General features: G+C 39.3%; 1 protein-coding gene across 18 annotated transcripts in view; it reads left to right on the top strand.

Annotated features, from left to right (window-relative positions):
- LOC132400704 (doublecortin domain-containing protein 2) overlaps nt 1-16,250 on the top strand; it is a 159,141-nt gene that overhangs the window by 122,158 nt on the left and 20,733 nt on the right. For 14 of the 18 annotated variants that reach the window (XM_059981961.1, XM_059981962.1, XM_059981959.1 and 11 more), the window contains 3 exons: nt 604-787; nt 6,879-6,982; nt 13,702-14,160. In XM_059981961.1, coding sequence (XP_059837944.1) covers nt 604-787; nt 6,879-6,982; nt 13,702-14,160 — 747 coding nt within the window. The remainder of the gene's footprint in view (nt 1-603; nt 788-6,878; nt 6,983-13,701; nt 14,161-16,250) is intronic. The other 4 variants (XM_059981970.1, XM_059981966.1, XM_059981969.1 and 1 more) reach the window with 4 other exon arrangements.

Raw genomic sequence — 16,250 nt, 5'->3', positions numbered from 1 at the left:
TGGGACATTTGTTTTCTACTTCAAACCTGCCATAAAAATGCAAACAACTTTTCACTGTGTGATCTTTGAAACTGAATGAAGTCCAGAGAAATAATCTGTTTCAAAGTGGTAGGATAGAAAATATTTCTGGTGTCATGGAGTACAATTTGAAGCAAGTTATTATTTTGAATTGACTATGCTCCCAACTTCTACCATCTCCATCTCAGCATCAATATTGCAGCTATTTTGTACAAATAGGAATAATGAATTAAATAAATTATCTTCTGATAAGAACGTTTTACAGCTTTACTGCTGTAGCATAAGAGTCCCTTGCTTTTCCCAATACAGTGATGATTTTTTTTTGTAAATAATAGTGCTTTTATCAGCCAACAAATCATGAGCTTGCCCAGATTGATGATTGATACACTGTTCAGCAAGATCGCAGAGGAATTAAGGGAAAATGAATTGCTGACTATTACCATGAGCTTTAAGGATAATTAAAAAAGGATTAATGAGAAATGAATATGTCACACATACTAATTGGGCAAGTGTTTTATCTTTTTATATATGGATAAGAAACAATTTTAAGAATGTGAAAAATGTTTTTCTCTCTCACATACCCAGTCTGAAGGTGATAGCTCCCATTCTACAGCAGATGGACAAGTACTTGTGGGAGCTCCACAAATGGTTCAAGGGCAATCAAAATATCTGGAAGCAAAACCATCCAGGGAGAAAAATTCAATTTTTCGTGCAAAGCCCATGAAGGTCAAACACCACAAGCATTCAACTGGCCCTTTGGCAAAATACGGTAGGATATAATAAGGTTTTGAAACTAAAATTTAGCATACTTAAGTTAGGAATACTGTACATCCTTGTTAATTTGTGCAAAATGAGTGTAGACAAGGATAAGTCTGGACCAGAGGAAAATGCTAAATTGGAGAAGGTAAATGACAATTGGAGCTGAGAAGAATAGACTGGGAGCGGCTGTTATTGCATAAATTGACATCTGACATGAGGGAGTCATTTAAAGGCTATCTGACTAGAGCTTAGGACCACTATGTACAGAGAGAAAGAAAGAGAATGTTTGGAAAATTTGGATGATAAAAGGTGTAATTTTAGTCTAAAAGGAACAAAGAAGCATTTCTAAGGTTTAGACTAAGACCATAAGACATAGAAGCAGAATTAGTCCATTCAGCCCATTGAGTCTGCTCACCCATTCCTATGTAGCTGCCTTTATTTCCCATCACAACCCCAATCTTCTGCCTTCGCCCCTAACCCATGATGCCCTTAATAATCAGGAATCTATCAAGCTGCACTTTAAATATACTCAATGACTTGGTTTCCACAGTCAGCTGTGCCAATGAATTCCACAGATCTACCACTCACTGGCTAAATAATTCCTTCTCATCTCTGTTCTAAAGGGTCACCCTTTTATTCTGAGGCTGTGCCCTCTGGTTCTAGACTTTCCCTTTATTGGAAACATCTTCTCCATGTCCAATCTATCTAGACTTTCGACACTAAATATGAGTTTTCCCCCTCGTTCTTCTAAACTCCATTGTGTACACGCCCAAAATAATCAAACTCTTCTCATACAACAAGTTTTTCATTCCTGGAATCATTCTTGTGAACCTCCTCTGTATCCTCTCAAATGTCAGCATATCCTTTCTTAAATATGGGACCTAAAATGCTTACAATACTCCAAATATCATCTGACCAATTCATAGTATTAGTCTTAGTATTACATTCTTGTTTTTATATTCTAGTCCTCTCAAAATGAATGCTAACATTGCAGTTGCCTTCCTTTCTACCAACACAACCTGTAAGTTGACCTTTAGGGAATGCTGCACCAATACTCCTATGTCCTTTTTAACTTCCTAGTTCTGAATTTGCTCCCTGCTTTTATTGTGCAAGATCAAACACTGTATTCTGTCAGTCACTACTTTCTCCATTCTCTTAACCACTCCAAGTCCTTCTGCAAACTCACTGCTTCATCAACATTACCAGTCCCTCCATCTACCTTTGTATCATCTGCAAAATTGGCACAAGTCATCACTCTGTCATCCAGATTATTAATAAATAACGTGAAAAGTAGCAGACCCAACACTAACACATTTGGAGCAACACTAGACACAAGCAAACACTCAGAAACAGTTCCCATTATTCCCATTCCTCGCCTTCTGTCCCTCACGCCCGTTGATGCTCCTTTACCTATCTTGCCTGCTATTTCTTTGAAGAATTCTAACAGATTTGTTAGGCAATATTTTCCTTTAAGGAAACCATGATAACTTCACCCTACTTCATTCTGTGCCTCCATGTACCCCAAAGCCTCATCATTAATAATAAACTCTAACATTATGCCACCCACTGACGTCAGGATAACTAACCTATAATTTCCTATCTTTGCCTCCCTCCCTTCTTAAAGAATGGAGAGATATTTGCATTTTTACAGTCCTCTGGAAACATTCAAGAATCTGGTAGTTCTTGAAAGATCACTACTAATACCTCCACAAACATATCAGCTACCTCTTACAGAACCCTAAGGTGCAGTCCTTCTGGTCCAAGTGATTTATCTACCCATCTACCCTCAGACCATTTACCAGGATGTTGCCTGGATTAGGGAGTATTCACCATAAGAAGAGGTTGGATTGTTGGTGGCTGAGGGGAATTTGTTTCTCTGGAGTGTTCAAAGTTAAGTAGAAGCTTGATTAAATTATGAGAGGCACAGGCAGGGTAAATGGAGTGTTTTTCCACAGGTGAAAATGTCAAATATCAGTTGGCATAGCTTTAAGGTGAGATGTGGTAAGGTGAGATACATGAGACAAGTTTTATTTACTGAGAGAATATTAGGTGTCTGGAACACATTGCTGTGGGCTGTTGGAGGGTGGGTGTGCTGAGTGGTGTAGTAAAAGCAGATATGAGAGTGATGTTTAAGAGCAATTTTGACACACACATCTGAACTGGCAAGAAGTGGAAGGTTATGGGATGCAGACAGATGGGATGTTTAATTTGGTGTCATGTTTGGCACAGCTCCTTTACTTTCTGTTCTCTGCTCAATGTTTTATGTTCTATGAGTGCTGGTGTATAGGCTGAACGTTGTTCTCATTTCCCCTCATCTGGTGCTATTGCAGCTGATACACTATCTATTCTTGTGACAAACGGCTAATCTATTTCCTTAAGTACTTTGATTCCTGTTTCATTATTCTGGAAGCACTGCTTTCTCACCTATCTCTAGCACAAAATTCTCTTTTTGTCTTGCCTTTCACTTTATGCTATTTTTAAATGGTAATGTCATGCCTGCAGTTTTATATTGTTCCTTTGTCACAAAGCCCCTGAGATTATTATGTGATTTAGCAGTAGGGCTATGTTAAGAGCTAGCTATTTTACAGATTAAGAGGCTATCAGTGATATTCCAGGTATGATTGGTGAATAAACAAATTGAGTACAATAAGCAACACATGCAAAGAATTTAATGCAAGGATCAACATGGAACTAAATCTCTGTGCAGGTCAAATGCAATATTCTCAATACTTTTAGAGCAGGAACAGCTGTCTGAATCTAACATTAGCTAGTTAGCTCATTATATTGCCCATTTTCCATTGGAATAGGGAGTGGTAGAGATGGAGCATGCCCAAACAGTGAGGATTTTGAATGTTGTCCACATTCTGTACAAGGAGATTAACAAGACCCCGTAACCATATATCCATGTCAGTACAGGACTACATTCTAATCATAGGAAGTGAAGTTGTATGTATGGTCAGTAACTTCACTGCTAGAATTTGTTTACCGGTATTGAACTACTGTTGAACATTTTTTTTTAATTTAAAAAAAATAACATATAACTATCTTAAAGTTAGCTCAGGAGATATTTTGCACTTGTAAAGACTTTAGGCTTGAATTTTCTTCCTCATTGAAAACGTGATTTATTATGAATTATTTACAACCACAATAAGGCACAATCAGGATGTTATTAGAAAGCTACTACTTGAAATCAGCGACTGGGTTTTTTAACTAGAATATGGCTGCAGGTGGTGGTCTGGGAGGGGAAGGAAAATCTTAGTGGGAGATGCCTTAGGGTTCTTTATGAAGATGGAAAAAGGTGTGTCTTCGTACTTGGAGATCTACTCAAAACCAAATAGAATGTTAACACTTCAAGGTGATAAAAACAAGCTCTGCTTTAATAACTGTTTACAGGGGCCAGAATTTGGCAGCCATGATGTTTCCTTTAATTTAATAATCAGCTGACGAGGATTGTATGTGAATAAGGACCTGTCCTGGACAACATTCAAAATCTATCAATTATGATCATAAGATACAGGAGCAGAATTAGGCCATTTTGCTCATTGAGTTTACTCCACCATTTCACCATGGCTGATCCATTTCCCTCTCAGCCCCAGTCTTCTGCCTTCTCCCTGTAATTTCATGCCCCGATTAATCAGCAATCTCCTAACCTCTGTCTTAAATATACTCTTTGACTTGGTCTGCACGGCTGCCTGTGGCAACCAATTCCACAGATTCACTAATCTCTCTAGCTACAGAAATTCTTATGCCCCCTGGTCCTAGACCGCACCCACCCCACCACCGGAGGAAACACCCTTTTCACGTCCACACTATCAAGGCTCTTCAACATTTGGTAGGTTTCAATTAGATTCCCTCCCCCCCCCCCCCCCCCCCCGGTATTCTTCTGAACTCTACAGGCCAAAAGCCATCAAATGCTTCTCAATCTGGTAGGCCTTTCAGTCCTGGAGCAAACATGAGGAAATCTGCAGATGTTGGTGTTATGGATTCAGCAACAATAAATATATGAGTGAGGCAGGGGTGCTTATAATAAACAAAATGTTTATTAAACACTGAAAAACAAACCCCCAAAAGTAAACAAATCACCAACGTAACCGGAAATCAGCTGCCGTGCGGCAGCTTAAACAGTTCTTAAAGCGATGTTGCAAAATCAGTTCTTCAAAGTAGTATTGCAAAAGTTCAAAATGCTCGCAGTCCATTTAAGGGAGAGACTTTTTAAGATGATTTAAATTCTCTTTCACGTCGCCTTGCTGCGATTCCCAGTCAAACTAATTTTCCCACGAAGAATTTACGAAGATGGAAAATGAAACGGCTGAAAGGCACTGACCTTTCCTTTACAAAACTGTTCCCAATCCTTTCTGCTATTCCACAGGGATTAACACCGGGACAGCCAACGAATTCCTTCTGAATGAGGATCAAACAAGGTCGAACCTGTTTCACCGTTGAGATCGACTTTCTTCGGTCTTTTAACTCTCGAACTCCGATCTTCACTCTCCACTGATTCTCAACTAGCAGTATTATAAAGAAACTGCTGGCAATGACCTTTTAAACTTTAGGCATTAAATAAAACTCCATCTTTCAACCACACTGCGTCATAATATTAAATCATGCAGTGGCATGAAGTCAACATGGCAAATCCAGCCACGAACTGCCCCTCCTCACAGGGAGGGGGTCCTCCTTTTATCCCTGTAAAAAAAACCTGTCACATGACCTCTACTGGCAGGAAAATGACGTCACTCCACCATCACAAGACCATTACCTCAAGTCCAGTATAGCTTCAACACCTGTCACATGACAAGTACACCACTGTCACATGTCATGGGTACGTAACACTGGAAATTCAAACAAGAACACACACAGAATGCTGGTGGAACACAGCAGGCCAGGCAGCATCTACAGGAGAAGCACTGTTGACATTTTGGGCCAAGACCCTTTGTCCTTCGTGTGTGTTGTTCTTTCAATCCTGGAATCATTTTTGTGAACCTCCTTTGAACACTCTCCAATGTCAACACATCCTTTCTTAGATAAGGAGCCCAAAGCTGCTCACAATACTCCAAGTGAGGCCTCACCAGTGCCTTATAAAGCCTCAACATTACATCCTTGCTTTTATATTCTAGTAGGAATATAAAAGCAAGGATGTAAAAGCCAGAATATAAAAGCAAATATTTGTACAGAATCAAGAAATTAATATTGCTAGAAGAAATGGGGAAAAAGGGAAAGTAGGTAAACAAGGCCATATACTCTTGAGAGCAGCCTCCGACAAATTTGGGTCTCATTATTAAGAGATAAGTCTCAGAAGTATGGAAAGGTCAGAAAAAGGACATTCACTTAGAGATGAGGAGGAATTTGTTTCGCCAGAGGGTAGGGAATCTGTGGAATTCATTGCTACCAACAGCTGTAGAGGCCAAGTCATTGGGTATATTTAAAGTGGAGCTTAATAGGTTCTGAATCAGTAACAGCATCTAAGGTTATGGGTAGAAGCCAGGGGAATTGGGTTGAGAGGGATAATAAATCAGCCATGATGGAATGGCAGAACAGACTCAATGGGCCGAAAGGCCTAATACTGCTCCTATACCTTAAGGTTTTATGGTACTATGGTCTAAGTAAAACACATAATGTTAATCAACTACATGAAGCTTGGGATAGATTTGACAAAAGGCATTCAAGTAATCTTATGGCCCAAAATCATGATTTGTCTGAAAGTAAATCTTTAATGAAATAAACCATTGCATTAAAATTCTTGAATATTTTTCTTGATATATTACTTGGTGATTTAGTAGCATTGAATGTTGCAGAAGTTATTACAACTCACCTCACGACTGGAGAATCCAGCCGTCTAGGAACACTGTACTAATGAAGTTAACATCAGCACTGAGCCTTAGAGTCAGATTCACATTGCTAATGTTGTTGCTGGAAGAGTAGGTGTGAATAAGAAACGGTGACCATTTTTTTGATAAAATTAAATGCAGGGCAGTGATTCTTCTGGGCCATTTGATTGTCACACAATATATGGTATACTTCCAGCAAAGCAACGTTAGTAGATGTAAAGTAAACATTATTGCATTTGTGTGTAACAAGATGGATATTATGTTTGTTTCGATTAGAAGATAATGGAGTGTTTAAAGCTCAAGATCCTCGGAAAGAAACCCAAGATGCTGCTGAGGTGAGGGAAGATGCAGACATGAGAGTGGATCTACCTATTGATCAGGTTAAAATTTGTCATTCTTTGATGTGCTTGTTTTTCTTGTTCTTTTGTAGATGCATAATATGATTTTGCAAGGTTCCTAAATATCATTAATAAACTTGAATGTTTACCAGATGCTATTGCTGATAACCATCAAGCTGTTTTGAAACATTTTCATATTTTATTTCAAAGGCAAGGTATACATTTGACCAAATAATTAATCAAATTCTTTTTTCCAGACAATTCTGTTTGAGCAATTTTTATCATGGTTTGTTTTTATTGGTGATATAAAAAGTTAAGTATTAGGATAAGGAGTAGGACATCTAGACCTATGAGCCCTCTTTACCAGTTCTCTAAGCTCTGGCTTCATGCTTGTTCTATCCGAAAGTTGGTTTAGTACCAAAATAACCAGTTGGTCCAATGGGATCAGAGTTTATATACTCTACTCCTCAAACAAGGCTCACTTATTTACCTCGGTTCTACTCTTAAAATTAACCTTCCAGCTTTATTGCCTGGTAGAAGATGAATGGTGATAGGCAAGTCCATCTCTGGACTAACATCAGCAAAAAGGAACAAACTAGTATCACAAAATATAACAGACTACCAGGTTGAGCAGTGCAGTATCTGTGCAGACAAAAGGAGGAAGTCGATATTTCAGGCTGAGACCCTGCATCTGGACTGAAATAAAAGTTTACCAGTATATAGCAGTGAGAGAAAGACTGGCAGATGATAGGTGAAAACATATGGGGAGGGATGATGGGTAGATAGATCAGGTGGGAGGAGGGTTGCAGAGGGTAGGTGAACAAAGGAAGGAGAAAACCAGGACAGATGAGTGTGTTTGGGAGAACAGAAAGGTGTCTGTTTCCTCAAACTGGAACATTCAATGTTCATACCATTGCATTGTAAGCTAGTCACTGGAATATACAGTAAGATGTGATTCTTCCATTTTGTTCTTGGCCTTTTCATAGAAATGGAGAAAGCCAAGGGCAGTCAAGTTGGTGTAGCAGTGGGAAAGAGGGCTAGAATGACATGTAACCTGAAGTAACACATACAAGATGCTGGAGGAACTCTGCAGGTCAGGCAGAATCTATGAAAAGGAATAAACAATTGGCGTCTTGGGTTCAGACCCTTAATCTTGGACCAAAACATCCTTTTGATTAAAGCTGCCTGACCTGCTGAGTTCCACCTGCATTTTGTATGTGTTATTCTGGATTTCCAGCATCTGCAGGACCTGTTGTACTTATGACATGTGACGTCAAGTTCAAAATGGCAGTTGTGGCCAGAACACAGGTGACCTTTCTGCGATCCGCAAAACTAAGTAAGAGTGGGTTCTTTTTCAGAAAGTAAGTTGAAATTTTGTTATTTATAGGACTTTACATATTACTGATATTTCTGCTTCTACCACATCCATTAGACAGTGACCCTGCCCACCCCAATCATTCTGTCCTCTCCGCCCCCCAATCAGGCAGAAAATGCAATTGCCTTAAAAGTACATGCCACCAAACTCAAGGACAGCTTCAATCCCATCATTATAAGACAATTAAATGGTCCCGAGTACAATGAGACAGACCATTGACCTCACAGTCTACCTTGTTATGGCCTGGCACCTATTGTCTACCTGCAATGCACTCTGTAACTGTAGTTCTTTATTCTGCAGTCTGTAATTGCTGTCCCCTGTACTACCTTAATGCACTGTTGTAAAGAAATAATCCATAGGATAAAATGCAAAACCAAGATTTCAGTCTACCTCAGTACATGTGACTATATTAAATGAAATTAATTTATTTACCAATATATTTACCAACCAACAGCAATGTTGTTCTCTAATTTCTCATTATCAACATCACAATGCAACCAATAACGAGAAATTCAAGGAGATAATTCCCAATGGCAAGTGGATCATCACTGCCTCCCCCTCGAATAAAATGACAACATCCTCAATTCAGCCAGGTAATGGAGTTAAGATAATTTTCCTACATGGGTACAACTCCAGGATCACTCAGGAACTTCACTTCCATCTATGACAAAGTGTTTACTTGATTTGCAGTCTGACAACCAACATGCACGCCATCAAACAGCATTTCACAGCTGCACGGTATACCCTTCACAGGCTCATACTGCAGGAACTGCAGCAGCTGATGAATATATCCTTAGCAGCACTCTTTAAATCCGTGAACTTCACTACACAGAATCACAAGTGCTCTTGATGTTCTGGAGTTCCACTTCCCCTTCCAAGGCAACAATCACAGAAAGCCATTCTAATTCCAACATTGGGTAAGACCTGTGAAATTATATATGTAATAGCAGCATGGGAGTACCTTCAAGCTTAAAGTACAGCTGTTTAAGAAGAAGGACCACAGACATTATAATGTGAAGGAACTGACAGCCTTGCCAAGAATGCCCACATCACAAGAGTAAACTAAAAGGAAGTAGGCATCAAGCCCTCGATTATGAAAGAGCTTTCTGAATTCATAATTTTAATTTAATGCTAAGTTTCAGCTTGAGTCTCCCTAAAGCTTTGATCATAGATAAGTACACTACATGGAGCTAATATTTCTGTAGAGTTCACACAATTCCAGCTGCCTATTAGCCAACTTTGCTCTTGCAGTTCAAATGATTTTATGTTGGGTGGATTTCCCAGCTTTAGTTTTTGAAAAGAAATTGCATATATATAGACCACATGTGGAGTAATATACTGTATATGGGGAATATATTACAGCGACAAAGAAATGTGATCTTATTTCATTATGTTGTAAGCTTAAAGGAGAATAAAATTCATATTCAATTGCATTCAATGTTAATTGCTGATGTAAATACTTTTGTGTTTGTTTATAGTTGACTCATTTTAATATAATCTGTTGATGAACACAACAGCAGATGATCTGTTGTGACTTGTGAGTTGGTTCTCACTTCCTTAAAAGTGCGAGCATGCTATCATCTCATGTTTCAATTTATAATTGGTACTAATTCAAGGTGATAATTTGGTCCCAATTCCTTTAATGATGCTTGAAGTTTATGTAAAATTAATATTCATTACAGCACAGAATAGGCCCCTTCGGCCCTTTGAGCCATGCAGTCAGCAATCCCTGATTTAACCCTAGTCTAATCATGGGATAGTCTACAATGACCAATTAACCTACTTAATGATATATCATTGGACTGTGGGAGGAAACCAGAGCACCAGAAGAAAACCCACATGTGCCACAGGGAGGGCATACAGGGCCCTTAAAGATGACAGCAGAATTGAACATTGAGCTGTAATAGCACCACAGTAACTGTTACGCTATTGTAGCACCCTGTGTAGTGGAATGTATATTCACCTATTTTTCATGGAAACTTGAGCACCATGGAAACTCTTAATGCTTTATTGATCTTATGTAAAAATTAGATCTTGTGTTTGTAAAACCGTTCCAGTAGAAGGAAATTGTGTTCAAGCACTTCTTCAGTTCCTGAACAGATCACTAGTGGGGAAATACTACTTATGATTAGTTGCTCCATACAGTGTGCAAATACATCTTTGGTTTCCATAGTTTCCAGGGCACCAGGAGTAATTGAAATAATCTGAAAGAATCAGTAAAATCTCTCTCCTCCATTTAATCTACATGTATTTCAGTGAAAAATATTCATTTATTTTAGTCCAGGACAAAATACCCTTTAGTTCACTGGAGCAATTTATCCATCTTCTTCCTTTGGTGAATTAGTTTGAGAGAAAAATGATTTTGAATGACACTCAGCAGTCCATGGTCTAACTGATGGACTGATGAGAAGCATGCCAGAGTTTAAAAATTAATTCACATTGAAGTCATGGGTGGTTTTAATTGAATTTTTATGTACACCAAATTGATAGGGTAGCTGTTAGAAAGCATGTATCTCTTATGAGTTAGAAGGCAAGATATAAATTGCAAGTATGGTTCCTTATTAAAGAAACAGCATTAAGAATACATTATTGGACAAGAATTTTTCATGAATTGCTCATATTTCTTTGTTTCCTTATGAAAGAGAAAGAAGTCATTCGGTGCGTTGAGCCAGCACTGGCTCACAGAACAATCCCATCAGTCCCTTTACCCCATGACCTATTCTCCTGCACATAGCCAATAACTGTTCCCTGTCTCCTGATTCTCCTACACCTAGACTGCGCTAGACCCAAAATATTAACATTCTTCCCCCCCCCCCCCCCCACATATGCTGCTTGACCCATAAAGTTCCTCTAGAAGATTGTTTGTTGCTCCCGATGTAGGTATCTGCAGTCTCGTTTCTGCACTAGGGCTATTTGCAGTGGCTATCTAAGATAGCAGCCAGCACATCTTTGGGATGTGGGAGGAAAGTGGAGCATACAAGCAAGAACCATGTGTTTACGAAGTCGGTCCTAGAGGTCAGGTTTAACTCAGACTGCTGGAGCTGTGAAGCAGCAGAACTACTGCAGTACCACCCTGTTGCCCTTTTGAACGGGGCAAAAATGCTGAAAGAGGAGGATCACCACTGCTGACCTTAAGGATTACTCTTCAAAGTATATTTACTCAAAGAAGATATTTCAAACAATGTATAAATTGCCAAATGAATATATATGCACTTTGGATAGCAGAGATTAAAGAGTTTTTACCCACAGTTGCTTAACAACGTAATTCAATATATGAATGATTAAAAAGTCAATTGAGAAGGAGAAAGGCCTCCTATAGTTTATAAAATAAATGTATTCTACAACCCAGGCCTCTTGTTCTGCACATCTCAATGCAGATCGTTTAGGTGATGAACAGTTCATTAACAGTGTATAGGAGGTGTTAGTCCCCAGTGCATGTGGATTTCCACTCCTCGACCAATCAAGCTGAACTGCTGGCAAAGCTTAGGGCTGGCAGGAATGTCAGGAGCAGTGCCCATAGTATCAGGTACACAGCTGCCTCTCAATCCAAGACCAGAGCCAGCTCTGACTTGCATCCAGACTGCTTGACTGTCCATTGAAATTCTTGAGAGGGAGTTGTAAAATTAAATTAGTGTAAAATCACCAGCTGGCTTTTGGTCGGCTTCTGGCAATCTGCAGGAGGTCAGGGATACACCAAAGAGCTATCTCTTTCTGGGAATCCTTCTGAGCAGTCCTGGTGTTTGATTATTAAACGGTAGTGCATTCAGCCAGAGACAGAGGTCAACCACCAGCTGACCTTTGGATGTCTAGAATTCTGATGTAAGTCCTGATGAAACTCTATTCATTGGACAGAACTCTGATGAAAGGTCCCAGACCTGAAGTGTTTTTCGCAGATGCTGCCCAGTTTGCTAGGTGTTTTCTGTTTTCAGTATCTGCAGTTCTTTTTATTTTCACTCGAAACCTGTGAACACAACTTCCCATGATCTTAAATTCTGCCTTACCTGTGTCCGAAGGTCATGTTCAATATCAATGAATGAGCTTGACCGTGACAGAGTGTGAAATGCTTTGAGTTAAAAGCAGCAGCCATAATTTTGACCTCCCTGCAGAGTTGTGCTGATTAGAGTCACAAAAGTAGGGTTCCAATGACGTAGGATGAACTCCAACAAGTGGAATTATTAATTCACCTCCTGTAAGAGGAAAGGAGATAGCTTTATACCCTGAGAGAGCAAGAGAAGTGATAATTGAGCCATTAATCCAATAGAATTATTAGCAAAGATTGGTGGCAGAGATAGTAAGAAAAAGATGAGTGGGAATCTAATTGATTTTAAGCGTTTTCTTAATATATGCATAGTTACAGCCTGCTAGGCTCAGTGAGAGAACCTAATATCAGTGGTAGGAAAACAATTATAAAATAATATTATGAAATTATACAATAACAAAATATCTTAAAAAGAATAATAGTTTTGTGCAATCAATGTAGGTTTATGAAAGAAAAGTAGTGTTTGACTGATCTTCTGGATTTCATTGAAGATGTAACAACTAGAACACTGTGATGCTCCGGGGGTCAACAGCCCGCCCTGCATTTCTAATAACCAGCACTGTTTATTGTTCTTGCTTTAAAATGCTCTTGTGGGATTATGGTGGGACATTATGAACCAAATGCTCGCCACAATATTAAAGAGGGAACCAATAGATAAACAGATTTTCTGAAGGCTTTCAATAAAGTCCTGCTCAGAATGTTGGGGCAGCAAGGTAGAGCGTGTGAGAGTGATATTCTGAGATGGATTGAGGTTTGACTAAGAAACTGAGAGTAATAAGTGAAATAGGTAAATCCTTCGCGGTGGGGGGAGATTGCAAATCGTGACGAGTGCAGAATTAAAAGGATTTCTCTTGGCTAAAAGTACTCACAATCTATTATCAATGTCTGCTAATAACACTGAAATAGGTGGAATTGTGAGTACGGAGGCATAAGGGAAATATGAACAAACGAGTGGGCGGGGGATGGCAGGTGGAATTTAAAAATGAAAACTATTAGATTCTCTCCTTTTATGAACATAACAAAGAAGCAGAGTAATTTTGGAGTTATTTTCATTTATGACCAAGCTTGATAAATTCCTGGACATTTAAGGATTCAGGGGATGTGGTGTTACTTCTTAAAAAAAAGTGGTACTGAGGTGGGAGATCAGTCACAGTGTGGATGAATGGCAGAGCAGAGTCAAAGTTCCAGATTGTCTATTTCTGTTCCTAATTCACATGTTGTAATGTTGATATCCAGTGCAAAGGTAACGAACCTTCAACCAGAATGCTGAAATGATTCCTATGTGAAGACTATGATAACCATACTACAATTTCTGATTTAGTAAAACTAATATTACTTATTTTACAGGTCCCCGCTGAGATTGTTCATGAGGAAGAAATTCCACCTTATGACAATGATACATCCGCAAATAACCATAAAGATGAAGATCTACTTCATGGAATGGAAGATTATGGGATGATAAAAGAGCAGTGGAATGATCCAAATGGGTGGACAGGGGATGAAGATGGACTGGTAGAAAATATTCAAGAATACAGTAAAACTAAAGAGGATGGTCTGCCTAATAATACTGACCATAGTACCAGAGTATTGGAGAATTCAGATGCACTACCCTCATCAACAGATGGACTTTATCATGGACAAGAGGATGCAGGGAATGAAGTCTATCACACAACCCATGATGATGAAATTGCAGGTGTGGCTTCAGAACAATCTACTCAGAAAGACCCAGTATCACTTAAGTCTGAAAGATGGCATGAACCTGCAGAGAAGCAAGAGCATGTTGATGAAGTATCAGAGTTAGATAAGGTTAGCACTGTTGAGGAACTTAATGAGTATCAAATGCATTATCGATATGCAGTAGTTAATCGTTTCAGCGAAGATTGATCTAAAGATGTGAAATTTTGCTCTATTATTGTTTGTACACCATACAAAGCAGCTGAAAGCAAAACTCAGGAAATCCAATTGAATGAAGACCATCATAGATTTATTGAAGTGAAAAGTATGCTGTTTGCTGAGCTAGTTTTATCTGGGATACACTAAGAGAGGAATAGTTTAGGAATGTAAAATTGGAAGCCTGTTTGAGCTTTCACATCAAAAAGACAGTCAAACCATGATTAAGGCCAAGAGACAGGATGGTGAAAATAAAGGCCCTTCCCTGTTAAGGGACATAGATTTAATGAACATAGGATCGTGACCATAAACACTGAGGCTAATCCTGTGCCAGATTCTGGCTCTTGTGCTGGAAAGACTCAAGTAAGCAGCACTGGACTTAATCCAGGGGTGGCATTATCCACAAGGTCACCAGTGCCTCTGGCTGCTCCTGTACAGTACACCTGGACTCCTTATGGAGTCCAGCAAGCCATCACAGGTTCCAGGCTGGAAAATCTACTGAATAAACATGTCCCAAGGTAAACTCACTGCAAGGAGAGTGACTTCAGTTTGAGAATATCTGTTGACAGATGGTCAGTGGTACTTCTTTGTTTTAGGTTACTTTAAATCTTTGTAAATGCTTTGTATATATAAATGCTGGCTTCAGTACACTAATTTCAAAATAACTTTTTTAGTAATTTACAAAATGCTGGTTGATTTCAGCAGATCAAGCATTACTTACAGAAGGAAGCAGACAGCTAATGTTTCAGGTCAAGACCTTATCTCAGGAATGGAAAGGAAGAAGGCAGAAGCCAGAGTAGAGGGGTGGGGGGAGGAGATGGAGCAAGAACTGTCATGTGATGGGGATGCAGGTGAGAGGGGGAAAATAGGTAGGTGGGCGATAGTGAGATTGGCAATGATGTAAGAAGGTGGGAGGTGATAGGTGGAAGCAACAAAGGGCTGACAAAGGGATCTGACGAGAGAACAGTGGACCAGGGAATAAACGCAAGGAAGTAAAGAAGGGAATTGGAGGGAGGTGTGTTAAAATATTACTTGCATTTTGTAATAGCTCCCAAGTCCTTTTGAATATGGTGAATGCCATTGACACTCAATGAGAACTTTGACAGTCCGTGGGTCTGCAGGTACAACCCCACTGACTGTCAAAACCATTCTAGGAGTGTGGCCAGCCACTGGTACTCGACCCCACTTTGCAGCCCTGTGCCCTAATTTGCAGCATTGAGCCATGCCTATGAGCCAGCTTCCCTGTGGGACAATAGGCCCAGAGTCAAGCCAGAAGAGTCAAGTGGCCAAATGATCTTGGGGCAACATGAGAACTGCTACATTATAAACAGCACATAATTCATTCCTTAAGCAGACTTTATTTTGCATATGTTAAAAGGACTGCTCCCTTTAATAATGGATAATACCAACCTTACATTATGATCTTAGATCTAAACTCTGTCTGTTTGTTCATAGAATAACTAGGTTTGGTGTAATTAAGTAGCTAATGTTTGGCATGGACTCGGAAGGTTGAAGAGCATGTTTTCATGTTGTATGACTCTGACTCCACCGTAAGAATCATGGTCTAAGTTAAAAAAGACTTAATTGCCAGCCCATTGTATCTGAGCATGTATGGAAGCTGTTTTTCTTGCAGGGGGTTAGGTGTAAGTTGATGTAGGAAAAGGTAGATCATGGGATGAGATGTCCACCCTGCTCCTTGACTATCATTTTCCCCTGTTCCTTGCAATTTTCATATAGGTAATTAATTATTCTTATTTCCTTTAAGAGTGACTTTTTGATTGAAGATTAATTTATTCTGAATAATGCTGAGCCAAACTGTAAGGTTGTTACAAAGCATTGTCTCTAGGTGGCAATACTTACCAATTTGAATGCATAGGCACCTATTTTATGTTTGTAAAGAAGACATTTCAAAACTCAAACAAGATAGAAGGATATGGACGACACTCACAAATTGCTGGAGGAACTCAGCTGGCCAGGTAGTTTCTATGGAAAAAGTAAACAGTTGA

Source organism: Hypanus sabinus, chromosome 10 (assembly GCF_030144855.1).
Source record: "Hypanus sabinus isolate sHypSab1 chromosome 10, sHypSab1.hap1, whole genome shotgun sequence".
In the NCBI taxonomy this organism is placed as follows: Eukaryota; Metazoa; Chordata; class Chondrichthyes; order Myliobatiformes; family Dasyatidae; genus Hypanus; species Hypanus sabinus.
This window is presented reverse-complemented; position numbering and strand designations above follow the sequence as displayed.